Source organism: Crocodylus siamensis, chromosome 4 (assembly GCF_052110815.1).
Source record: "Crocodylus siamensis isolate JL-2025a chromosome 4, ASM5211081v1, whole genome shotgun sequence".
NCBI lineage: Eukaryota > Metazoa > Chordata > Crocodylia > Crocodylidae > Crocodylus > Crocodylus siamensis.
In genome coordinates this window covers 237,477,846-237,505,720 of record NC_143398.1, presented here as the reverse complement: position 1 = coordinate 237,505,720, position 27,875 = coordinate 237,477,846, and the positions used below count along the sequence as shown (strand labels likewise).

The following is a 27,875-nucleotide window of genomic DNA, read 5'->3' as shown; positions in this document are numbered from 1 at the left end:
TGGCAAAGGCTGGCTGTAGGTCCAGTTCATTTTTATCTAGAAATAAAGTTCTTTTCCAAAGGATTAAGGAGCTGAGAATCAGAGCTGTGGTATCCTGGCAGCCCGATGTGCTCCTGATCAGAAAAGTCTGAAATGTGGCCAGGCCCCTACTGAAAAAAAATTCTGCCATCTGTGATCTCTTAAAAAAAAAAGCCAGCTAGAGCCAAAAGCTTGTAAATAAAACTATATAGGCAACATTTCAGTAAGCACGGCAAGCAGTGGGGCAGAGCCAGCTGTGTCAAAGTAACTTTCCCACTCTCCTGCCACAAGATTTTCTTGGCTTCCTATCAAACATGACACATTTTCACTATGCACTACATAGTCCTCCTTCTCCTTTCACTCATCTGTGATTTTTCTTGGATCATCATTACAATTGTACCTCCCTCCCTTCCTCACCCTCATCTGACCAGGTGCTACCTGGTTTAATCCTGCAGGTCCCCTGGCCTTCACAACTCCAGAACTTCATTCTGCAGCCGCAGCGTGTTTTATATGGCCTTCTATGGGTCAGCACACTTTTTGAACATGTCCTTTTTTTGGACATTAAAGGCTACATTAAATTGATACCCCCACATTTTGGAGAGGAGAGTTTTCCCAGATCCAGTGTCTGAGCTTACAGCACTATCTGAAGTATTCACAGCCAAGAGTACAGGCTGCCAGTATCTACAGCAGTTTCCTTATTTATCAGTCTTCATTAAAACCATACTATGAATTACTGAATTTCCCAGCACTCAAATTCATCTTCCATTCCCCATTAAGTGCTAGTGTCCCATGCACTCTATGGCCCCTGACAGATGTTAATTTAAAGGCATGATGGGATCGGATGCAGGATCCCAATAATTTCACCTCCTGCCATGCCACACATGTCACATCACCGCTAGAAAGTAGCAGTCGGGCGCTCCCAGCCTCTGGAGCACACGGGAGTCTTGAAAGGCTCGAGTGTGCTCCAGAGGCTGGGAGCACTAACCACACATTCAATTAAAGTCACGATAGGAACTAGACACAAAGTTATCATACATATTTTGTGTAATAATTTTGCTGCTTATTCCCGGTTTTATCGCACCATTAATTGAACAAACATGTGGCCAGATCACTATTTAAGATGTGATTAACTAGTTAATCACGTCTTAAGCGTAAACTGCATAAGAGCCCTATAAGATCAGTTCAAACAGTCAAAGATAGTTTAAACTGATAGATTGAACAGGACGCTTTGTTTAAAGACATTCAAAGCAGTTTATTTAATCCTCAGAAAATTTTTACAGAGGGATTCAAAATTGTTGCAAATGATTTATTTGTAAAATTCAGAGTGGGAAGGAGTCACAAAGGAGCTGCAAATTGTGTTACATTCAGCAAAGGGTAGGGAAAGTGTAGCGAGAAAGGGATACTGATATTCCTGGACTGAGAAGTTATAACAGATGTAGAGCCAGAGAACAATTACTGTAGTTTAGAGTAGAAACCTCACGGCACTTCCCCTATCTGGATAAACCACTGATGCCTCAGCGCATGGCTCTGCTGTTAGACACTCCCCCAGTACCAGATCCTCCTTTTGTGCTAACTTCAGTGACATTTCTCCAGATTTACACCACCATGGCTGAGTGCCAGATTTGGCCTGCTCTGCAATTTCTGCAGTTAATTGCCTCCAGATTCATAATTACAGACAACTTAAATTAAAAATAAAACAGTCCTTACAGGGAAAGACATTTTGCAATTCATGATGATAGCAAGAGAACCACAGAGCACGAAAATCTGACTCCTCTGTAAAGCTGCCTTCATTTTGCAGGGTGGCCAGCCCCTGAAATACCTATACACATCCTTGGGGTAATGGATCAATATGCTCCCTTGATGCAAGTGTAGTTGCCAGAAGCACATCCGCCTCGAGAAGAGATTATTCTGTGTTGTATCAGTCTGGGCCATGCAGAACTTGGGAAGAAAAACCCATCAGATGTCTAAGCATTGCAAATTCTTTTGCCATCGGCAAGGATACTAATTAAAGCTCTTCAGCATACAGAATCACCAGATGCAGCCTAGCCAAGCATGAATGTCAAGAAGTTGGCGAAGGAAAGAGAAAGCAAGTAGGTTAAGAAGGGATAAGATCCTCTCTTCACAAACTGTTCTCTTCCCTCCTCGTGTCCTTCCTTCACGAGCGTGCTGGTGGTGTCCGCCTCGCTGAGGGACGTCACTCCTCAGCCGCGTCTCCTCGTGGAAGTTGCTCGTCGTGGCATTTTGGAAGTGGTGTCTAGTCACAGCTCTTCCTGTCAGACAATGTACCACGGATATCACTTCATCGTGGAGGCCTTCATCGTGCGACATGACCAGTGGCATCCAATCACTAACATTTTAGCACTTGATATATTTTTGCTATTGCTATTGCTATATTTTTGCCATAGTGTATTGCTAATGATTTCTGTCTGCTGTATTGCACATCCAGGCTCTTTGTGAATACCATGCAGACACATAGCAACAGTTCCTTGAATTTAAAAATACAGAGCATATTCAGAGGACTGTGTGAACATAAGCTAATGAATACTCACAATTACAGTGACGTATAATCACCACTTTAACATTGTGGAAACTGAAGTCGAAAGAAAAAGCAATGCCCCAAATCCACACAGTGAAACCATAGTTTACCACAGATCTTAAGCAGGTGCCTAAAGTGAAGCACATGCTGAAGTGCTCTCCTGAATGGACCTAAATCAGGAGAGACAATATCAGGAATAAGAAATGGATACAGCTCAGCCCTATGTTCAGTATTTCAGACCATGGGACCCCCTCCTGCATACTGTGATACAATGAGGTGCTACTATTCAAAGTGGGTTCCTGTGGACTTGGCTTATAGGAAGCAGTGGCGATGCATAAGGGGTACATGGAGGTGCACGTCCACCCCCTGAGCGTGCCGGTGCACCCCCTGACCGACCACATTCACACTTAGGCGATGGGCAGGGGGGCAGGCGGGAGTGCCAGTGCTACTCCCCTGCAAGCGCTGGCCGGGGATTAGGAGCACCATGGTCACTTTGCAGTCTCCCCTGTTGGTGAGACTGGCCATAGGGAGATCCTCCCCTGGTGGCTGCCTGGTGGCTGGGGGGGAGGGGGGCACATGCCCCCCTCGACTAAGGTGGCACCAGTTGCCCATGTTAGGAAGAGAAAAACATTGATAACTTGACCTGTCTTTCTCTGGAGAGATCTGTTATATTTTCTCACCGTGACTTATTTCCTTTTCCACACACATCACTGAAGTCAATGCAATTCCATCAGTACAAATCATATCTGAGCGCAGAAGCCACATATTTGCTTTATTTCTTTCTGAATACTGTTTTAGCTCCTTGATCCAATAGCCGTTAACCAACTGGGCTACCAAAGACATCCATTTTGGGGGTGCTCATCTATCTCCTATCTGACCTTCTTGGCTAGGGACAGAAGTAACACATAAAACTGTATAAGCAATCAGGAACCAGCTCAAAGCTGTAACACAACAGAAGTTCAGTGCATATAAAGCGGTTTCAAAATGGCCAAACCCAGTTTAAGATAAACCTGGTTGGATGTAGTAGATTTAACTAATATAGATTAACCGGTCTATGGAATTGCTGTCCCAGATTCCCTCCTGACTCAAATTATGTACCAGTCTCGCAGCATCCCAGGATGCATCGGGGACCCCACTTACCCCCTTGCAGGGCAGGCAGGCTAGACTCAGCTATACTGTCTGCTCTGGCTGAGCCAGGGCCAGCCCTGCCCCATGGCTGTCACAAACCCAAGGCAGCAATGCCTCTGTACCCCAGCCTTTACTTGTCAGTCGTATGGAGCGGGGGGCTGGGTGGGCAGGGCAACAGAGCTGCCCAGCCTTGGCCCCAAACCTCATTTGCAAAAGTTGCCCCTGCTCCTCCCAAGACAGACTGGCACGAGTCACTAACACGCAGCGGGAGTGGGGAAAAGAGTCTTCCCAGCTGGGGTGAGGGATTTCCCCACCTGGCCCAGCCAGCTCCGTAGAAAGAAGGACTGGGCCCTGCTGCCTGGTACAAGTCCCCAGAGTTGCTCGTGCCAGGCTCCAGCAGGACACACCAGACAGCCCAAAGCAGACTTGCACTGGGCAGCAGGGATGGGAGCACTCCATAGATGGCAGGATCAGGCCCCAGTGCAAGTTCCCTGGGCCGGCCAGCGCATCTTGATTGAATTGATTCAGCCTCGGGCTTTTTGACTCTCTGTACTTAGCCTTTAAGTTTTGGTTTGTGCACTCAGAGCTCCCTGGCTAAGGAGGGGATTCTCCCTCCTCCTCCTGCCCCACGTGGATGAGCAGCTTGGCTGGGAAGCACGCTTGAACGCCCCCCACCTTCCGGCCTGGACCAGTGCAGGCCTCCACCTGCCTTTCCCAAGTCAAAATTGAGCTTATAGAAACCTGCAAAGATTAGATTAATTCTGCCTCAGGCTTTTTGACTGTCTGTACTTAAGTCAGCTGCCTATTTCCTTTAATGCGCCTGTTTTGAATGATTAATCCAAATGTAAAGAGTCACAATAGTTATCATGGATTGCGGTATTCAATTTACCAGCTTCTCATCCTGCTTTTTACAAGCATTGTCACTAAATACTGTTAAAATGCTTTTTGGGGGACTCCGAGTCAACAATGGTGTTTAAAAATAACCACGTTCAACGCTGGCATAGTGCAGAATCGAATAGTTATTCTAATCACGCAGTCAAGGTTTTCTTAACAATCTCTTATAGACTTAGTTTTTTGCTTAAAGTGGTCCCTTGCTCTAAGTCAGAGGCATTAATTTCTAGGTAACAGGCACAAACGTCCTTCAAATCTCCAGTAAGTGGTCTCATTAAGTACTTGAGCAAACTGAAGGGTTCTACATCAGATGAAAAAGCTGAAAATAAAGAGCTGTATTGTTTCTTCAGTTGAGGGAAGCTGCCTACATATTGTAGTAGAGAAGAACAAAGAGGAAGTTGCTACAATACAGAAGAAAAGGGGCAGATGGTCCAAAAAAAAAAGATCTCTTTTTGACAGAGCAAACATCTCATAATCAGGGAGTTGAGACCTTTTATTTTCTTTTTAGAAACCATGGTTGCCTTTAAAAAAATCTACATGCAGCTTTCTCATGGGCATTTAATGCCAAAGATTCCTCCCAGCTGCTTTTGCAGTATAGGACAACTTTTTCACATTGATATAACTTTATAGCTGCAAGTCAGGTTGTTAACTGCTAAAGCACAAGTATTTGCACCCACAGTTTTCTATGCCAAACCCTAAATCAGTGATTTCAAATCAGCAAGCAAAGACAATTGTCTCTGTTCATTCCTTTCAGTTGTTGGGCATTATTGATCTTTTCTGGTTGTATTAGATGCTAAGTGAGATGAAAAGGAGACCATTTTGATTTTGAGGTCCTGCAGATTTTCAGCACTTACTACAAAAATTACAAACAGCTACATGTGCAAATCTTGCTGATGCTAAAAACACAGCTGGAAACCTTGGCTTCCACAAATGTATACCGGAACCTTTGTTGTGAAATGTGCAGGGTTTCACTGAAAAACAGAGCCTCTGTACTTGTCCTAAGTACACCGGCTGCTTAGGAGTAAGCTACAGCATGCTTTATTCTGACTGGGGAAGCCTTTGGATTTCATCAGCATCTGATGACTTAGGATCTTAATAGTAAGGGGGGTTGGGTTTTTAATCAACACAGTAGCAGCATAAGTATTAAATGTCAAGCCTGAAAGCACAGAACAAACTCGGTGTGGTTTCTGGATTTCATTTAACCACCAGCTTGAGCTTACACAACAGGGTGCAGCTACACGTGCAATGCATGCAACGTGATAAACTCCAGAGCACTTTGAGCCTGAGTGAACTGCTCCTGGGTGCAATGTCTACACGTGCACCCAGGACAGCAACAATTCGAGCTGGGGTGGACAGCTCCCCTGGCTGGCTGAGCTGACCAGGTGCAATTTGCACCCCCGGTCAATGTCTAGATGTGTGTTTCAGTGCAGTAAAGTACTCCACCATAAGACAGTACTGTCCCTGACAGTACTATCCTGTGGCAGAGTTAATTAGTTTACTGCACCCTAATTCTTGTGCGTATGTAGATGGTGATGCTTTACTGCTGAGCTAATTAGTCAAGTCTGCAGTAAAGTGCATGTGTAGATGCACCCACAGTATTGTAGCATTCACGACGTGACTCATAAAAAGAAAAGACTGAGTGGTAATTTATTCCACTCAAGATTGGTAGTAGCACGACACCTAGGAGGTGTGAAATAACAATCATCTGGACTCCAATTCCCTTTGCAAATTGTTTCTGAACTATCTTCTTAATCTTATTAATACTGACTAGTTCTTTGTATTATAATTTCCCAGGGAGTAGCAGACTCGAAAAGATTAAAACCCTCTGAGCCAAGGATGACCTAAATTCTGATAGCTTTTATTATGTAAATCCTTGAAATCAAAGGTCAACTTCTGGAAAGATCTGAGGTTAATATGAGTTCACGTATTCAGGTGCTATCTGAATCATATGCATGGCTCAGTGCTAAATGCAAGTACTGTAGAAGATTTTTAAAATACCTAATTGATTTAAGAGAATGAGACTCATTATCAGAGGAGATGTGGGCAGGTAGGAGTCTAAATCCCATAGGCTGTCCATGAAACTTTGACTCCTAAATTTCTGAATCACTTCTGAAAACAAGGTTGAAGTCAGTTGGGTACATTTGAAAATATACCTCTTCTTTCGTAAGGACTGTATGTTCAGAAAGTGAGAAACTCCTGGTTGGGGAACAGTTTCTCTCCTTAAAGATATAACTCTGTGTGTGTGTGTGTGTGTGTGTGTGTGTTTGTGCGTGCGCACACATGCATGTGTGTACACATATATATATATTTTTAAGAATACTCTTTGTGCTTTTGGGCTTTCTTTTCTTTTGTACATAGAAAAAACAACCAAGCATGAAGAAAGCAGAAAGCATTCATGAAAACAAGCACCTTGTTTCAAGATGGTTTCCCCACATACCTTCTTGCTCTCTGTAGTTATCAAATCTTTTACTTAGTTAGCCATACATAAGGAAAATCCAGGTACTAGGCAGAGAAGGAAATGTATCTGAGGCTAGTCCTATACAAGTTAATTGTAAAACACCGTATCAGCTCAGATCAGAGTAGGATTTAGCCCTAAATGTGGATTGAATCTTTAATAAGTATTCAAAATACAACACTTTTGCATGGATTCTTGCACACAAAAAAATGGGTGAATAGTTTGAAAATATCTGCAAATAAATAGCATCCCTTGACAACTGTAGATGGCTAGCACAACTGGAAGAGTTTTAATGGCAGTGGTATAATTTTGACTTGTATAGGAAACTCTTAGGTAACTCATCTACTTTAAAGCATTTTTCCTCTTTCTGCTGGTTTCCCAAAATGTAAGAGCTGGAACTAAAACCTTCACTAAGCCACTGACTTGGTTATTGAAATGTGCTTACCCCCTCTTCCTTAATATATGAATTCAGGCCTTTCAATTCTGTTTGTTTTTACACTAATGTAATACCCACGCTTGTAACATGCATTTTAGCAGAAACTGTCGAAGAATTTTGCACAAATGCATGAACTGAGGAGTGCATCACAGTAGCTGTGCAGTAGACAGAATATGCTATTCCTGGACAAACTCAAGGAGAGGAGGTTCGACCAAGATTTCAAGAATAAGTCTGCATGCTTCCATTTTGGGAGAGGGACACCTGGAAATTTAGCCCCAAACCAGTGGACATCTTTAAAAATGTTTTTTCTAAGGGGGTTGTGAGTAGCCATAAAAATGTCAGGAAACATCCCCTCGAGGAGCAGCACAGGAAGCTCAGTGACTCAGTTTTCCATTGAGAGCACAGGGTCAGATTTTCTGAATATGTGCATCTCAGTGTAGATCAAGATGAACTCCTGAGAAATAAGTAGAGTTATACCACTGCAAACCTAATATGAGGCTCTGGGCTCTATGTTGTGAAACATGTAGCTTTCTCTGAACGGCTGCTCCTCATCTATTCTGCTTAGATGTGCAGGCTTCATATACTCTTATCAACAAATCATACCGGTTTATGGTCCAGCTGGCCTCCTGATCAGTAACGTGATTTTACCAGCTCCACAGACTCTCCCACGCAAGCATCTCTCTAGTCCTTAATGTGTTTCTCTGCCTCCCTTCAAGATGAATTGGTTTGTAATTGCCAGAAGCAGCAGACAAAATACAGTCTCATCGTTGCCCTGTGCATCGGCTCTGTTCTCGCTGAAATCCCAACAATTCAGCCAGGCGTTTCCCGGTACAGGCCTTGGAGCTGCGGGAAGACCAGCAGAAAATGGGTTAATAGGATGCACATTAAGTGGAAAACATTCGCACATAAGAGCCAATAAGATTTTTTGGCAAATCGCCAGCTCGACTGGTACACTTTTACACCGACTCCTCAAGTCATGCTTGATGGGAAACCGCCGTACATTTTAGAGGGGGTTTGTTCCCGTCTAGGAACTAGGATGTCTGTCATTGTTCGGTTATCCACAGGATAGCTGGCTGCAAATTTTAGTCTAAAACTTAATAATCCCATGATCAAAATGGTTTGGGATTAATGAATCGGTACAAACTTGATAAGGGGTTCGCCGCTGCCTAGTAAAAACACAGGCTTGTCTGAATTCATCCCAGTGCAGTTGGTCCATTAAAAGATATCACCCACGAAGTCCTCACCTCTAGTAAAAACATGCAGCCTATTTCAGTTGGGTGTTGTTAGGTCCAAAAGCCAAATTCTTAGAGACATGATTATGCCTCAGAGATGCTCTATGGGATGCTGCTTGGCCCGACAGAGCTGACCCGGGCTTGATGCATCTTCTTAGGGTTAATGCTGCAGAGTGCTGAATACATGCAATTAGAGGCAAAATCAATGGGAGTTAAGGGGCTCATCTTCTGTCAAGAAGGGGTTATAATTCGTTAGTTGGATGAAGAGTTAATTCAAACCATACCATTCACTTTAGGCGATGGTGATATATGGGAGACTGAAATGCAAATTGATTGAAAAATGACTGTTTGATATTCTGCTGTGATTGTTTCACTCTGTTGCTTAAAATTCAATTCCACCAACCCGACTTCAGTACCCAACACACCCATTTGGGTTTGAAAACCCAAGCTTACTTGTCATTTAGGATCAGAAATAATGTTCATGTGGAGTCCTGATTAATGCTTTCTGAGCTGGGATTAGAGAATCAAAGGGTTAAGTCTCAACCCCCCTCTCTCTCTCTCTCTCTCTCTCTCTCTCTCTCTCTCTGATTTGTATTTCCTTCCCCTCCTTCACAGCTGTGGACATGGATGGAAGATCTGCAGAAGGAGCTCTTAGAGGATGTCTGTGCTGATTCAGTGGATGCTGTTCAGGAGCTTATCAAGCAGTTCCAGCAGCAGCAGACAGCTACCCTGGATGCTACTCTCAACGTTATTAAGGAAGGGGAAGATCTGATCCAGCAGCTCAGGTAAATGTTCCACCTTGAGGAGCGATGGCAGGAAGCCTGATGAAATGTTGTGCCTTAGGCACTATTTAATGGGGGAATTTAAGTTAGAATTTAACAGGAGGATTTATTCATTTCCTATTATACTTATGATGATGCGGGCTCTCACAATGTTTTATTGAAACTGTGAGAAGTGATTTGTGTAGTCTGACAAGGAAAGTCTACGAATCGGCATGGGCCACTACAGATGATGGATGGGTAGCTCGATAGGCAGCCTAACGTGACTCAGATTAAATGTGTTTCGGGTGAATATTTTAAGTGGGTATTTATGGAAGATTGTTAAATGGTTGTGAGCTGCGGCCTGGTGATTTTATATGATTACACTTGCCATGTGGAAGCTGCATGCTTCTAAATAAAACATGCGTATTTGTACAACAGGCTACACTCTTTCATGCTGTACAGTATCTTTCCATTTAGCTGTGTCTGGGGGGGGCTTATTCATCCTGTCAAGCAGTGCCTACTATTATCGCTTCAGTTTGCATTGTGAATTAAAACTACTCATTTTAACTGATACAGAATGCATTAGTTGACTGATTGTCTGAAATGTTTCTGCTGTCTTGGTAAATACAAATGATTTAACTAATATTCATGCCATATAGGAACAAATTTCCCAAACAAATTGAAGTCTGAAGGTCTCTTTCTGCTGCCATTGATCCTGGTTTTATACCGGCTTAACTTCAGGGGAGTTTTACTGGTTTTTACTGAGGGCTAAACCTAGCTTAATAAGCTCTGTGTTGTGGAGATGGTTGAAGTATATAGAGAACTGTTCACCATCTGTGCAAAAAGGAACCAAGTGATCCTCACTAAAAATAGAGGAGACATTATAGCTTTTCCTTGCATTTAATCAGTGCTGATTAAGTATGTAAATGAGTTCATTAGCATTCAGAGTCATGCTCCGCTCTACTTCTCCATGCAACTGTACAGGTAACAGGCTAACCTCCTCCGTGTGCAATTAGGAATATGCTGCCACAAGAGCTTCCACAGTACAGGGCTGGACTGCGGCTCCAGGCTCTGCCGCTACCCAGGAGTTGAAGGGATGGTAAATGCTTCTGCTTCACCCTGCCACTGCTCAGGGCTCACCCTGGCACGCAGGGAAGGACAGGGACTCCCTACCTCACATTCCTCGCTCTGGGCGGAGGGAAGCACAGGGAGTTTGTGGATCTTTTGTACAAGTGAGCTGGCCAGGAGGGTGGAGAGGGCATGCTACGTTGAGTTATAAGTTGCCCCCCACCCAGCTGAGCCAACAAGTTGCCCCAGAGTAACCATGACTTCAAATAAGCTTTGGTTTCTTCTTGGGATGATGCCACCCAGGGCTGTAAACTGGCTCTCGGGCTTCATATCTGTTGCATCAAATACGGGACAACAAAGCAGGGGAAACTTGACTGTTATGGAAGCAGTTTCTGCCCCATCTCCCTGCAAAACCTCCCTCTGGTCCGTTAAACAGAGCGCTGCTTTAGGCTGGTGCAGCCTGCACCCGCTCTTCCCGTACCCAGTCTGGCATTTGAAGTGCCGCAGCCCCTCTTCCTGCCTCCTCCTTTACCACGACGTGTGTCCAGAAGGTCGATGGAAGGAGCAGCTTCTGAGCTGCCCACCGTGGTGGGTTCAGAAAGAGGGGAAGAGTCCCTGTGCCCGGACCCATCACTGTGGACGCTTGCGTAAAGGCAAGTCCTGCTCTGCCCTGCAGTGTTTTCAGACGGTTATAAAGTTGGAAGTTTACCCTGTTTTGTCACATTCTGCTAAGTTTCGATGCTCGCTTATCAAGGGGATATTGATTCCTCCGTCTAAGATGCTGGTCATTTGGATTCCCTTAATCCACAAGCAAAGAGCAACTGTTTTCCTGAATGTGTCCTGCTAAGATCCACTCGTCTGTTCATAGCCGCTCAGCTGCTGATGCTTCTGAGTCAGCCCGAGAGTAGAAAGAAGTGGGTCACTCGCAACAGAATTAAATGGGATTGCCAGCCAGGCCCCTCCAGAGATCAGCTCAGCTTTCTGTGTCATCCCCCTCCACCCGCAGCCCTTCGGTCTCCGTCAGTGTGTAAGGGTCAAAGTGTCACAACGTGTGAAAGGAAGCGCTCATTGTTCGGACTCTGAGCCGAGCTCAGGAAATGCAGGGTTTCAGCTAGCAGAAGAAATGAGCGTGCCGCACACCTTCCTCCAGCCCTTTGTGCTTGGGCTCGCTCCTCGGCCGCGCGCGGAATCGGGAGCGTTTCGTTCTTGCTCTTTGCTTGCTTTGCTGCTCTGCTTTAACCCCTCTCCCTGTTTTACCCCAGGGACTCAGCGGTTTCCAACAATAAGACTCCACACAATAGCTCCATCAGCCACATTGAATCTGTCCTTCAGCAGCTCGACGAGGCCCAGGTACAGATGGAAGAGCTTTTCCATGAGAGGAAAATTAAGCTAGACATTTTCCTTCAGCTCCGGATCTTTGAGCAGTACACCATCGAGGTAAGAACTGGCCCGGGGGCCGGAGGAAGGTAGACCTGGTGTGATGGAGCGGGGGGGGGACCATGACTCTGCCAGGATACACGGCGGTCCTCGAAATCTCCGAAGAGTTTGATGATGCTTGTGGACTGGAACGACAGGGCGAGTAAAAGTCAGGTGTCACAGTAGAAATCTAGAAACCAGCAGTAATGTACTTTGGTGACATGTTAAGAGAATACGATAAGATAGGATCACGTCTGCTCAGCTGACTGCATCAGCATATCTTGTGCTTTGGTGCCCAGTTTTGTAGCAGGCTGCTGGTATGTCCTCTGAACGTTTCCTTCTGACTTGCCGGTGAGAATTGCCTCTTCGGACATACTTCCCAGCACCGAGCCTCTGAGTAAAACAAAATATTAAGTACCAAAGCAAGAGATCTCTTAGAAAACAGGATACACGTGTAACAGTGATTTTTTGCAATAAAGGGTGAAAAAAGGAAACACGATGTTTTTCATCGAGGTTTTTATTTTGTTTCTCTGTTCACAGTGATATAAAAGTCTTACAGTGTTACCCTTGGACTGCTTTTTGAAAGGGAAAACTGGGTAGAAAAAACTGTTCAGTGTATTAAATGACTAAGGCATTCTTGGACTGAGTAACGTAGAAAGAGATTTGGAACCGATCTGTTAAACTATATACAGTAACACAGATTGCATGTGATACTAAGGACATGGATGTTAATTCATCGAATGTACAGTGTGTTAACATACATGGCCCATATGAGGTATGGAGTTGCTTCTGTTTTTTACTTGTGAGTGTCCCAAGCCACTGCTGGGAGTAAATCAACCTGTTAATGTGGCACTTTGTTTGAGGTGTTTTATGATAATATATTCCTGAAGGTGTCACAATTCAGAAAATGTTCTGGAGGTCTGTACTGACAGCTAATGGGAGCTCTAGAGTACTACAGCACACTTCAGAGGTGACAGTTTATTTTAAGTGATGACAAGCAAAGTCCTACGTGCAAAATTATAATGAAAAGCTGTGAATGTGAATTCCTGGATGCATTGATGCAAAAGATACAAAACGGTACCCAAGCTCTCCAGTTATTTCTGCACAGCTGGGCGTCCTAGTGAAAGCTACTCTGTGATGTTTACTATTACAATAAATGTGAACAGTCTGATTAAAATAGTTCTTTGCATACCGTTTACCCACAAGCACTCAGGGACTTGCAATATACTGTGTGTGTATGTATGAGTATCAGCATACATGTATGCAGACGAGTATAAATACAGTATTTATATTTACGTTTATGCATGCATATTTATATTGTGTATGTGTATAAATATATGTGCTTTTTATATATGTATGTACATATATAAACATAAAATATACACCTGTATATGTGTACATACACATATATGCATATACACATGTGTATGTGCATACACAAATAAATTGCGCATATGATATGTTTGTGTATGTGGTTGCCTTATCAACATTCACCATTCAAATACCTGCCATAACTTTCGAATCTTGTATCACAAAATGACAAATGCTGAATATTTAATAACTCATTCTTCATGGGCATTTATTTGCATGCACAAACAATGCACTTTATTAGATTGAAATAAAATGCACCTGTGGGCATGGAACAGGCATATATGTTCACCCTCAACATATACTGTATGGTTACAGTGGGGTCAGACGCTTTTAAGACCTCCAAACCGTGGGGATTATTCTAGACTTCATTACAAAACCTATTGGGACCAAGATCACAGTAGGGATTCAAATAATGCTCTGCAGGGCAAGATGGCTTCATAGTGCCTTCAGCCGTATAAAAGCAGCAGGCTTGGCCTTTATGCAGTGCTCCAGGCACTTCCCCAAGGTGGGTAGGTATCTTTATCTCATTTTTATTCTTCAGAAGCTGAGACTCAGAACAGTGATGGCTCTGGCTCAAGAACCATCAGTCAGTCAGTATTACAACTGAGTATGGAGTCCAGGTTTTTCTCTGGTTTATCCCAGTATGGATACACAGATGTCTGACAAGCAAATGTCAGGGTATAAAAAGTGAACATCTCAATTCCCAGTGCAAGCTTATTATTATTATTTATCGGGTTTTTAAAGTTTGGCATTTTGCCTAAGTAGGAACTTGAAGGTGAATGAGCCATCAGTGATGATTTGCTGATTATTATTATGAGAACATAGCATCGTAGAAAATGAGGGGTGAAAAGGGACCTCAGGAGGTCACATCTAGTCCAACCCCCTGCTCAGTGCAGGACCAGCCCCATCTATACACCATCCCAGCCAAGGCTTTGTCTAGCTGGGTCTTAAAAACCTCCATGGATGGAGATGCCACCACCTTTCTGGGTAACCCGTTCCAGTGCTTTACTACTCGCTTCATGAGAGAGATTTTTCTAATATTTAACCTAAACTTCCCTTGCTGCAGCTTGAGCCCATTGCTCCTTGTTGTGTTATCTGCCATCACTGAGAACAGCCCAGCTCCATCCTCTTTGCAACCCCCTGCAGGGAGATAAAGGCTGCTATTAACTCCCCCTCACTCTTCTCTTCTCCAGACTGAAGAAGCCCAGTTCCCACAGCCTGTCCTCAGAAATGATGTGCCTCAGTCCCTGAACCATTTTCGTTGCCATGGGCCAGACTCTCTCCAATTTGGCTACATCCTTTCTGCAGTGGGGGGCCCAAAACTGGTCACAGCACTTCAGATGTGGTCTCATTAATGCTGAATAGAGGGAAATAATCACTTCCCTCCATCTGCTGGCACCATCCCTGCTAATGCAGCCCAGGATGCTGTCAGCCTTCTTGACAACAAGGGCACACTGCTGGCTCCTATTCAGCTTATTGTCCACTGCCACCCCCAGGTCCTTTTCTGCAGAGCTGCTGCTTAGCCAATAGGTCTCCTGCCTGTACCTGCCCACGGGCTTCTTCCATCCTAAGTGCAGGACTTTGCACTTGTCCTTGTTGAACCTCATGAGATTTCTTCTGGCCCAATACTCTGACCTGTCTAGGTCACTCTGAATCCTAGCCCTACCCTCCAGTGTATCTACTACTCCCCCAGCTTGATGTCATCTGCAAACTTGCTGTGGGTGCCCTCTATACCATCTTCCAGGCCGTTGATGAAGATATTGAACAAAACTGACCCTTGGGGGACTCCACTTGATACTGAGTGCCAACTAGATGTTGAGCCATTGACTACTACCCTTTGAGCCTGATGATCCAGCCAGTTTTCTGTCCACTTTACGGTCCTTTCAGCCAACCCAAACTTCCTTATCTTGTGGACTTGTACATGTGCAGCTTTTCTAAATAGTCTCTAAGCTGTCCTTTCACCACTGTTGGCTGTTCACTTTCTCCCCAAGCTGTGCTGTTAGGTGCAGTGGTCTGGGAGCTGACCTTGCCTGTGAAGTTTGAAGTAAAAAAAGGCATTTCTGCATCCTCTGTCACTACATTGCCTCCCCCATTCAGTAAGGGACCCACACTTTCCCTGATCCTCCTCTTGTTGCTGACATACTTGTAGAAACTCTTCTTGTTACCCTTCACGTCCCATGCTAGCTGCAATTCCAGGTGTGCTTTGGCCTTCCTGACTTCATCCCTGCATGCCCAAGCAATGCTCTTATACTCCTCCCTAGTTGTTTGTCCAAGTTTCCACTTCTTGTAAACTTCGTCCTTGTGTCTTAGCTACAGAAGATTTCCCTGCTGAGCCAAGCTGGTCTTCTGCCATACTTGCAGTCTTCCTATGCAGGGGGATAGTTCATTCCTGCAACTTCAGTAAAGTTTCTTTAAAACACAGCCAACTCTCCTTGACTCCTTTCCCCCTAAGATTGGCCTCCCAGGGGATCCTGCCCATACGTTCCCTGAGTCCAAGTCAGCCTTTCTGAAGTCCAAGGTCCTTCCTTTCCTCAGGATGCTGAACTCAATCATCTCATGGTTGCTACTGCCCAAGTCGCCATCCACTTCTACATTCCCCACCAGTTCTTCCCAATTTGTGAGTAACAGGTCAAAAAGAGCACAGTCCTTAGTTGGCCTCTCCAGCACTTGCACCAGGAAGTTGTCCCCAGCACTCTCCAAAAACATCCTGGATTGCCTGCGCATTGCTGTCTTGCCCTCCCACCAGATGTCGGGATCATTGAAAACTGAACATCTGAACTCCCAATGCAAGCTTATTATTACAAAGGGATCGGTGACTGCATTTCAGATTTGGCAAAGGGAGCCTGCTGGGCACATAATTTTAGTTGTTAGAGATATTTTTTGTAATGTAGTTTTCATTTTAGAACAATTACAATATTTAATTAAGAACTGATCGCAGAGAATGGGAAAACTTTATATCCAGATCAGCCTAAGCAATGTGTACATCTGTTAGCCTTCAAGCAAGGAAAATAACTTGAGTGATGCTAAAAAGAAATTTGCAATTTGAAATGTATATTAAATGTCATATTTAGATTATATATCTCAAAAAGCAGCTGAATTGGCTCAAATTGACACAGGGATAATCCTTAGATACTAGATTGCAGGCATTTGTTTCAGATTTTATAAAGGCTCTTATGGGTCCATAATGGAACCATTATCAACATTAATACCACTATATTATCCCACTGTTAGTTTAGGAAACAAAAATATTTTTCCATCATCATAATTAAAATACTTGTAATGTTCCACTATTATAAACTTGGCAGCTAAGTGAGCAGAGAAATGAAGAACAGAAAATTATGCCTTAAGTAAAATGTTTTTTTCTTGAGTATGTGTTGCTTGAACTATAGCTAGGGGTACGTATGTTTTTAATGGCCCACATTCTCAGATGCACAAATATACCATGGTTAGGAGCAGAGACCATGCGGTGTAAATCAGGCATATGAATGTGAAGTCCACCCCTGCGATTCTCTGATTCCTCCTCTCTTGTGCTGTTGTAAGGTCCTTTCTCTCTTTCCAAAGATGACAGTGATACCAGCCTTCAGCCCGACCAAACCTCCTCGACCGTCTCATGTTGTGCCAGCCCTGTCCTGCCTCGCTGCTCTCAGACCTGCCATCTGCAAACTGTGGACCCAAAGTAGAGCGCAAGAGAAAAAGTTTAATGATTTTGCTGCAGAGTGAGTTAGTAAGCAAAGCTTTTCCCCACTGGCGACAGCAAGCAAGCTGAAATGACTAACTCTTTGCCACAGTTTGCACAGAGACATTGATGGGAGCACGTTCTGAGGGCTGTGTTACACTTTCAAGATCAAGGCTTTTGCTGTTCATGCATGCAATTCCAGTGTATTGCCTAAAAACTGCCTTACCGTTGTCATTTTGATAGCTGTATCTGGGTCCCCATTTGTTGTCACATCAGATGTCATCTTCTTGTCCTGACCTTCGTAGCTCTCGGCCTCTCCCATCTACTTAACCCATCTTTTAAGGAATTGTCCTTGGCCCCCCTTGTTCTGTATCCTTACCCCCACACTTCTTAGCTTCTCACATCTCCATGCCCTTTTCCACATAGTCCTCTCTGAATAGTACCACATATTCACAAGGCCCCTATCTCCTCCTTACAGGCCAACTTCTGTTAGGCAGCTTACAGAGGGAAAAAATGACCTGTACACAGATTGCCTGCTATTGTTAGTCCTAACTTTCCTTTTCCCTTTGTGCACTTATTTGACCAACACACAACTTGCATTTGGAGAAGGTACCTTTTCTGCTTAAGTATTTGGAAAGCATCTAGCACTTAGGGAATTGGTATGAATATACAGAAACAGCACTAAGGGCTTCATAGCCATGTCTATTTGGGTGTATACTGCCCTTCAGTATTATGCAATGTTTAAATAATCCAACCAATTCATTCTATTATTGTAGCCCTAATAAGCTAATATAATAGCTCTGATGAGATGAGTAGTTGGCAGATTATTTGTACAGTATCCACGAAGGGTTATATTAAGTCTGTGTCAAAGACATGGCCCAGGGACCAGCTCTGACTGCAGAACCATACCCAGCTCCTAGTGCTGGCCCTACCTGGGACCAGTCCAGCACCATCCTTCCCTCCGGCATGCTGGATCCAGCGCCTGCAGCACCTACTCTGGCTGGCCCAAGACTGCACTGCAGGTGGCATCCACTCTGGCCAGTCCAGGCTACAAGTTGCACATGATGCCCTCTCCAGCCAGTCTGGGATGAGCACCACATGCAGCATCTGTCCTAGTTTGGGCACTGTATGTGGCACAGCTCTGGACTAGCTAAAGCGGGTGCTGGATCCAGCGTGCAAGGGGGAAGCTCCAGGGCTCCCCCCCACCATATCCAGTGCTCACTTCAGCCTGTGTGGGATCTGCACTGCACACTGTGCCCACCCTGGACTGGCTCGAGCAGGCGCTGTGTGCTGCTTGTGTTCCCGTGTGGCCAGAGTGGACAACGGCACAGTCCCAGACTGGCCAGAGCGAGTGCCGCAGGAAAAGGATCCAGCATGTGGGGTGAGCAGGGGAGCCCTGCACTGTTCACTCAGCCCACGGACAAATCCCATATAATTCATCTGGCCTGGGAGCCAAATGATTTTGACACCCCGGCTGGAAAGAAAATAAGATCAAATGCAGCTAAGCGGAAATGATCAGAATGAAAAAATAAAATGTGTGTTTCTGGCTCACTTCATAGATAGTTTACAGAAACCACCCTCTAAGTAATGCTAGCTTCAGATGTGCAAAATGGGTTAAGGATGGCATTTGGGCCTTTAAAGAATCTTCTGTTTCACAGGGCTTGTGCCTTTCCCACTTCTGGAAGGTTATTCCTAAATGTTCCTTGTTCTACCTGCTTGTTTTTCTTCCTGGTTTACTGTTCAGCTGTCAGGAAAGCCCATCTTTCCCAAGGGCTCAGGAGGTCTGCAAAAATACATAGTGGTAACCCCTGCATTTTGATATAAGAAGAAACAGGAGTTGAATCTTTAATGGAAATGTCTTCCTCCAAAGTACTCGGTAGCCCTCGGAGATAAATGGAGGTTAATAGAAATAGATAAAAAACAAAGGGTAGAAAATGGGCTGTCTGAAAATCCCTTTCCCTATCACTGGCGCAGCTCTCACGTTTACTGGAAGTCTTCACTGCAAGGCTCCTATGAATATCCAAGCCAGTGGATAAAGCTGCTGTCCCCTGGGAAGAGCAGCTGTTGAAGGTCTGTTTGTCTGTTCAAGGGACATATGCCTCTGTTTCCTTGGCTGCCCCCGGTGTCTTTATAGAGAAGGTGCAAATTTAAGCCCCTTCCTTTAGCCTGAGGAAATAATTCCACCCTGTGTCGTATTTGCTCAAACCTCATTTCTATTTAGTACCATGCACACCTTTTCTGATACTCTTTTTCTATCTTACTAAGTGCATCTGCATGAGATGTTTACTGTGGAGTTGCCTAATTAGCTCTGCAGTAAGCGTTTCAGTGTTTACACATATGGCCCTATTAGGCCGCAGGAAACTAATAAACTCTGCAGCAGATTAGAACTTGTAAATGCAAGTACTATCTTGCTTCAGAGTTTTTTTACTCCACAGCAGTGCATGCATAGACACTGATTGGGCAGGACAGTGCTTCAGTGCAGGGGGTGCCTACCGGCTAAACCCGCACAGGATCACCCTTGTGCCATCCACTCCGCAACATGGCAAGCCAGGTCGGAGCAGCACTGGGTGGCAGGGTGGTCCCATGGGCCCTCTGCTAGCCAGGGCTGCTCCGACCTGGCTCAATCTGCTGTGGTCCTGGGCACCCAGGAGCAATAAATGCTGGTGCAATGAGCACCAGCGTTTATTGCATCACATTAATATGCAATTGTAGATGTGCCCACAATGTGTCCCTTTTCTCTTCAACCTTACTTTGTAAGCTATCTTGGACTTTCCATGGAAGGTAGACATTTAATTGCCATTTGTGCATCTGAAAATCTTCCCCCCCTCACCACCACCCTTTTCTTTGTTCTTCCTTTGCTGATGAAATCTAAACTGCAGGCCACTTCATCTGTTTCTTTTTCAGTTCTTCTCACAAACATGGTCTGAGAAGTACCTTTAAGGTCCACTTCTAGGTTTCTGTGGGGATCGGAGCTTTTATATAAACTTCCCCACTTGCTCTGGGGTTTGGAGAGTAGACAGAATATTGGCAGAGGTAACTGTACTGCACAAACACCACCTACATCCATTTATTTAGGCGTCATTGGACCGTATCCATTTTGCAATGAAAGTTGCCATCTGCGAGCATGTTCTCTCCAAGCTGGATTGTTGCATTTTGTCTGCGGAAAAGGTATTCTCTCTACAGAGGAATGTGCTGCTTTCTCTTTTGGTGGTGGCAAACCAGCTATACTAGGCTAGACCCTCTTGGCTTCTGTAGGGCTTTCTGCTTCTTACCAGAGTCTGGGCAACTATTTGGCATTCAGCTCAAAGTCATGTCTTCTTTCTTCCTTCAGCCCTAACATATTGGATATTCTTTATACAGTGAGCACAAATGATTTGCTTTGACTAAATATGTGGATTCCAGATTGTGGCTGACCCCTGGAAATAGGCATTGCAGAGCCTGAAAGTCTCCAGGTCCCAAAGCAACAGCAGAGTCTAGCTTGAGACATTCTTTTCTAAACCCTGTAGCAGCAACCCGTGCTTTATTTAAGGGCTGTACCTTTATTTAGGGCCAGATATCCCACATACCTTATCAAATCAATGTAAATGTGTAAAGGAAAGGGGATGTTATGCTCATCTAAGCTAATCTTCTGCATATGATGAACCAGAGAACTTCACACATTGTTTCCTACATCCAGGTTGATGGAACTGGATCATATATATGCCACGTTTTATTCCAAATTTCAAGCCAGGTCTCTTTCCTATAACATGAACATAGTAACTCCAGAGAGATTGGTCTCAGCAGGTAAAAGTAAGAGACCCAAAGGACCATTTGACCTGCATTGGCAGACCTTAATGGAGATACTAGCTATCAATCTGCAATTCTCCTGTATTTGAACATACCCTCAAATCCTCAGATAAAACCTATAAATGTGTTTTGTCCTATATTTCAACCATAGTCATCTAAGGACTCATCATGGGTGGTTCAGATGGCTGGTAGCATACAACAAATAAAGCAAGTTCAGTCCTGAATTATTCCATGGACTTGTTCTTTACTGCTTTCAAACATAGGCAACAACCCCGGCCTGTGGCCTTCCAACAACCTTCTCCCACGAAGAGCAAGACTTCTCCGAGCATGGAGACTCTCGTTGGCTCTGGCCCCTCTCCCTGGGCTTGCCCTGGAGGGAAGCTTCCCCAAGGCTTTCGAGGAAAGTTTTTAAACTAGGTGCCAGAGTCCTGCCATGAACTCTTCTCATTGAACACAAGGATGCCAGAGCTGTCATTTTTCCGTATTTCAAACCAGGGATCACATGATGTGAAAGCAGAGACTCCGGCACTCCAGGGAAATTGCTTTCAGCTGGTGAGGATGAGGGACCCAAAGGTCTCCCTCCCATGGACAACCAGTAATGCCAGGAAGGAACTTTTAGGTAGGGATTTGCAGCAGCATGCAGTCAAGGTCCATTTAAAGTCCATTTCAGCCCTGGAGATGCACGGGGGTCCTTTATACTTTACCTTTTCTCATGAAAACCCCAGGGTCACTAACATCTGTCACCTGTCAAATCCCATTTTCCACCACTCCCATCTTGTTGGCCCTGTTTTTCATCTTATCACATCTTGTACCTTTGATTTCACTCCTTGGCTCCTCTGGCTGTTCCCATCCGTCCCTGAACATGAATTTAGAAGGGGCCAGGAGGCAGCTGTTGGGTAGTCACTCACTTCACTGTTATTTACAACTCACTTGAGTTTCACTTCCCGAGTTTATAACATTAGCAAAATCTTTCAAGTGAATTAGCTGTCTGTTCAGAGGTGTGCAGGGTTTTTTATGGCTCTATAATGACTTATTGCCTACACGCCAATGCGGAGTTTCTTTGTTAGAAGTAAGGTCCGCAGATCTTGGCTCATAAAACAGGCTTTAAATAACAGGCATCATGAGAAAGATCCTAGGCTCTCCTGTTTGTCAGTTGTTGTTTTTTATTGTTTTTATGTGTAGTGATTTCCTCTTTCAAATTGCAGCTCATTGGGTTTGCACCAGAAAGTGAAGCTCAGAGTAGTGTCTAGAGGGTCTCCCCAAGCCAGAGTCAGTTGTTTATATCGAGGGTTTTGGGGACACTGTATCCGAAAGCACTGGAGCGAAATCATTGCAATGACATCCTTTTTATACTTCAGTAGCCCAGCTTCCCACTCAGCCACTGCAGTGCCTCTTTGTATCATCCAGAAGTGGGCGAGGGTATTGTCACATCATGCAGAGTCACCCAAAACCTAAAGCCTTGGAGAGAGAAAGGGACGGAGAGCTCTCTGCTCCTGGGAAGTATAAAAGTGACAGCTTAATTCACTCTTCCTCACTCCCCTCCCACTACTTGTCAGTCCACAGGCTTCGTTCTGCTCCTAGACCTGCTAAGAAGATGACAGCCCCAATATTCCCCTATGCCAGCGCGTGCCCTGCTCTCCATGGGGGACTGGAGTACTAGAGCTGAGATCCACTTCCTTCCCACCCCCACTGCCAGATCCCTGGTTCATGCCAGGCTTTGATCTCCCTTGATAACCCCGATTTTTGACTGCATCCAGCAATAATTGCAGGACGCAGTGAAGAATCGGGGTTATACAGCAGTCGGGGTTATATAGCAAGAATCCATCTTGGTTCCCACACTGACTGTGTTACATTTCCCATTTTTCCTTCCCTTGCTCCCACCTTTCCTGCCCTCAGGCTCCAGGCTCTGGACAGCTTCGTCCCTGCATCTATATAATGCCCTCCTGTTGCACCTCGTCGTCTGAACTCCACTCGTAGACGTTTTGCTTCTCTTCCCACTTTCAGCACGATGTCTCATGTGCTTGGTACAGCAACATGTTTCCCATCCTGGCTCTGCCTTTCCAGGTCCATCCTCCACCTGCTTTCTATCAATAACCTCTTCTCTCCTAGTAGTTTCCCCACCTCCTTCTCTCTTGCCCTACCTCAGCATGTCAAATATCAGCTCATATGGGATCAGTCCCCATAAAACATGTCCTACATTATTTGTTCTTGCCTTCTGCCTCTCTTCCTCCCTTCCCACCTTCTTTTCGCAGCAAACTGAGTGCCGAGCTGGCATTCAACTAGAAGGCTGTGGGTGTTTACCATTGAATTTAGGCCAGGCAGGCAGGAGCCTGGGATCAAGAGCATCGTTTTGCAGCAAAATCCAGCCAGACCGGGATCAAAAGGGCAAGCAGGATTTAGATGTGAAATGCTTGCAAACGTATAATTGCCTGCCCACAACAGCTGCTGCAGCCAGGTTAACCTTCTTGGCCCAGTTTGTGAGCAAGGCACTGTGTAAGGGAGTGAAGGATTACAGCGTTGTTGTTATTGCTGCTGTTCCTGGTGGCATTACTGCTTCCGAGCTGTGCACTGCATCTGCACAGCCCCAGGAAGAAAGCTTCCTTTCCTCGGGGTGCTTCCAACTGCTGTTCGAGCAGCAGCGATGCTGATGGGATAAAAGAAACCCAGAATACAACAGATGCCACCATAGCAGCTCAAGCAGCAGGCGTTTGTGTGCGTTGCGATGCTGTAGCTCTGTTTTTGGAGCAAGATGCGCTCGTTCAGATGGCGACCAGGCCAAATATATTAGGATGAGGTGGGTTCTTTTCAGTCCACCGTGTGGGAATATGTGCGTGACCATACCCAAGTAGGTAAGTCAGGTGCAAGTACCATTGTAGCCACAGCAGCATGGTGCTGCAATACCGACCTGAGAAGCCGGGCGAATGTTTAAGTAGCTAACCCCTGCTGAGCCCCCACGCTGTTGCATCGATGGTACTGGCAGTACCCGAGACGGCTTGTTTAATGTTCTGTTCCCTTCTGCATGGTGGCTCGGCCCCAGCAAAGGAAGGAGACTGGGCTCTCATCCAAACTCTTGCATCGTCTGGGGGGTGCAAGCTCTCTCCTGGGAGAAAGGGGGAGGTTTTGGGGAGAGATCAGTTGAATCCCGTCAGGCTGAGGATGGCCGCAGACCCCAGATCTCTCTCATTCTGGATGAGTGCTCTACCCATTGGCCTATTATGTCCATCACAGGTGTCTGCAGCACCACCACTACAGCCTCATGGGCCCTGCTCAGTTAGGCACCGACACTGCATAGGAGGCCAGACACCCCCTGCACTCAGCATTTTCTACTGGCAGCTTTAGGCAGCTGTCTGCTTGACACGTGTATTTTTGTGAATCGCCCGTCTCTGCGGCACCCAACTCTCCCCCTTGCCTGGGCGGGAGTTGCTCAGCATCGCTCCATTTCTCAGCATCGCCCTCCTGGGAAGGCAGGCTAGATTTGCACCTTCCAGAGAGGCTTGGCAGAATTCAATTTTTATTTTTTAAATCATTTCGACAGCTCAGTTCAATGGTTGTTTTTAAGCATTTATTTCGTTTTTTCTTTCTTATTTTCTTCATTGTCCTTTTTTTTTAATTTTAGGGTTGCACAAAATTCAGGGTGTGGGGGGCAGACAATTTAGTAACAACCTAGTATACTGTTCAAAGCTTTATAAAATCACATGTTAAAATAGAAAAAGGAAACGTCCATAAATCAATCTGGCATACTTGCTTTGAATCATTCTGTTCCTTTGGTAGACCATGCAGGGGCCAGGCAAGTGCGTATGTGTGTGCGTGTGCAAGCATGGTGTCTCCTGCTCTGGATTTCCTTAACTACATCCCAGATTTTTTTTTTTTTTTACATCCCCTTTCTATAAATTTCAATGAATGCAGACAGAAATATTTTTCTGCGAGTCTGAGTGTCCAGTTAAATCAACATGTATCCATGTTTATCAATAAAAATCGAATCCTGCCAAGCCTACTTACAGGCTAACCAAAGAAGGTAGGTAGGTAGCTAGATAGCTAAATAGATGGATAACACAAGCTTTTATGGTTTGAAGCTCACTTCCTTGGCAGCCTGCTAGGGCCAGATGCCTAATTTTTAAACTGGTCAAAGTCTAACTCTTAAGCAGGTGAAGCCTAAAACGGAGGTACCTTAGGCCTGTGTTAGTGAACAGAAACTTGCCTGCACTGGGGAGAGGCACACTCTAGTGTGACAGACCAGTATAAAACAGGAAATGCTATCAAGGCATCATGGTAATCCTTGGTACCCAATATAGCTTGCATCCTGCCCAATTATAAGTGCTTCTTGAGGCAAAAGTCCTTCCCCATTAACACAAGTACGGGAAGCAGGGAAGCAGGCTGCACCATGCAAACCCTGGGACCAGTCCCAAATCATTCTGTCTGAAATATGAAGGCTCTTGGGATTTGGGGGGATTGGGATCACAGCCAGTGGGCGCATATACACATGCTATTAGCACAGAGCAATAAACTCCAGTGTGTGTTATGCCAAAGTTTATTGCTCAGGGGCACAACATTTGAACATGTGCCCAGGACTGCAGCACATTGAGCCAAGTCGGAGCAGCCCTGGGCTGGCAGGGAGCCAGGGGAGTCAGTCTGCCAGCCCAGGACTGCTCTGATGGGGAGGGGCTGGCTGGGGCATCTGGCGTCATGCCCCAGCCAGCCTGGTCAGCATGTATAGGTGTGCTGCTGCAAAGTAAAAAAAACTCTGCAGTAGGATAGTATTTGTATTTACAAGTACTAACCTACTGCAAAGTTAATTAGTTTACTTATATTCCTCAGTTTCCCTTCCCACCATCAGTCTATCTCATTTATTTAGACTGGGGGCCAGCAATCCTTTGCCCCCTCAGGCTGGTGCATGTGACCCAGCCCCACCATGGGCTGCACATCTCAGACCCAGAGCTCCCAAGCCACCTGTGCTTGCTCTGCCCTCCAACCCTCATCGCAGCAATGGAAAGGGGCAAATTTTGCAGGAGAGGTAAGCACAGGTGTGAGAGAACAGCAGGGAAGATGGTGGAGGGGATGAGCACCATGGTGGTGCCTTTGGCTTCTTCCATGAGCCATATATTTGCTTTTCTTTATATTTTAGAAGCCCTTGACACTGAAATCTTGAGTACCAAGATTCAGTGCAATCAGCTGTGTAATCAACTTCTGAAAAGCAGGCTGTATAATGTGAACAGCGGCCCACAAACGCTGTAATTCGTTTAGCTAACTAGTGCAGTGGTGCTCAACCCTTTTGGCCGGTGGGTCAGATGGGCAGTGCCCAGGCTGTCTGTGGGCTCAGTCTGGCGGGTGGTCCACATCTGGCACAGGGCAGTTGCAGCAGGGCCCCATCCAGCCATGTGGAAGAGGGCAGGGGGCATCCCAACTCCAACCTGGCCCCTCTGTAGAGGAAGGGAGAGGGCAGGGCCCAGCCCCATGGGGGGAAAGGGGCATGGCCCAGCTGCAATCCAGCTCCATAGGGAGAAGGAGGTTGACTCCAGTGGAGGGGAAGGGGACTTAAGCTGGCCCCACAGGGGGAAGGGGGCATGGCCCAGCCCCATACAGCCTGGGGGAAGGGACATGGCCCAGCCTTATCCAGCTGCAAGGGTCGGGGGAACAGATGTGATGTGGCCCCAACGTGGTACATGGTCAAGGTTTAGGAATTTGGCAGGGGGGAGGGCAGCCATATTATTGCCACCATTCCCCTTGCCGCCAATCTGTTGGCAGCCCCACAAGTTGGATATCTATGGCTCCATGGGCCACATTTGTACCAGTCTCTCTGCCTTCTGTGGGATGCAAAAATCTATTGAGATGAGGAACCTCTTTGGGTCGCTGCCCATTTTCTCTGCTCCACCTACAACCACCTTGGCAGATCATCTGGGTGAGAGACTCACAAAGATAGTTCCTGTTCAGAGCAAATGGGCAGATGTAGGATGGAGATTTTACTTTGAGTATGAAATCAGTAAGAGAAATTAAGTGACACATGTAGGATTTCTGATTCCTTCCTATTACTGTTATTTATAAATACTTAGCTAGCTTTCCCAGTGCAAATGAGCATGTCTACAGGAACCTGGGAAGTCAGTTGATTCCCTTGGCTCTCAATGTTCAGATGTCTGTGTTTCAGCAGCTTGGCAATCCATGCAATGAGCTATGGCAGGCAGTGCTCTTGGTAGCTAATAAAAATAAAACCTCCTTCATCTCCAGTAAAATGATACCCTTTTCTATCGGCTTGCACAAGCAAAATGGGCTTCACAGGGCATCTTGAGTACTGCTGCCATTATTAGTGGTATTCTTTGCCCACTTGAAGATGCACATGTTTGCTATGTTGTCTGCAGTTTAAAATGCAAAAATAGGCCCCTGTCTCCCTTAATATTAGTAGAGACTTTTTCTTCTGTAAAACCCTTTCTGGTTTTCCACCAAGACTCCTTTCCAATTTTCACCATGACTACTGAACCCTAGAGAAGCAATTCCTGGAATGGAAAAATCTGCCAATAAGCCACCACGTTGCAGAGACTCCAATTAACTCAGGAGTGCGAGTGAATCGGGGGCCATGGGAATTGGGAAGGGGGCCAGAGAGACTGTAAACAGAGATCATTATTATTTGAAGTGAATTGAGTGCAATGGGCAAAGGAGACAGTGGAATAAAAATGGAATTCCCTCAGGATTGTCTGTGCTTTGCCTTTCGCCCCACAACATTGGTCATGAGTTTGTGAACCTGTTACTGATTTGAATGAGGTGGGGGAAAAAAACACCCCAAAAATGGTGTGCCTTTTTTTCCCCAAAGACAACTCTAAAAAGTGCTTGCATTTTTATTTAAAAAATAAATAGCTGTCTTTTCACTTCCTGTCCACAGCCACATGCAAAGAACTTGAAGCCGGCAGGCCTCATTTCTATTCTGGGCTCTGCCCAGGGTTTATTTCAGTATCCTTGGGAGTATTGTTGAAGCTAAAATGGTTAAATATGAGTGCCTGAAGTTAGTCACGTGAAGTACATATTTAGGCAGCCATAAATCCCACTGATTTATTGGAAAACTGTAGCTGCTTAACACTTCAGAAAATCACTCAGCTTTGACAGAGGTCCGTATCT

General features: G+C 45.3%; 1 protein-coding gene across 1 annotated transcript in view; it reads left to right on the top strand.

Moving 5' to 3' along the window:
- Window positions 1-27,875, top strand: part of KALRN (kalirin RhoGEF kinase) — a 764,809-nt gene that overhangs the window by 470,662 nt on the left and 266,272 nt on the right. Inside the window, exons 12-13 of the mRNA XM_090045976.1 lie at window positions 9,312-9,481; window positions 11,788-11,962. Of these exons, the coding sequence (XP_089902102.1) occupies window positions 9,312-9,481; window positions 11,788-11,962 (345 nt within the window). The remainder of the gene's footprint in view (window positions 1-9,311; window positions 9,482-11,787; window positions 11,963-27,875) is intronic.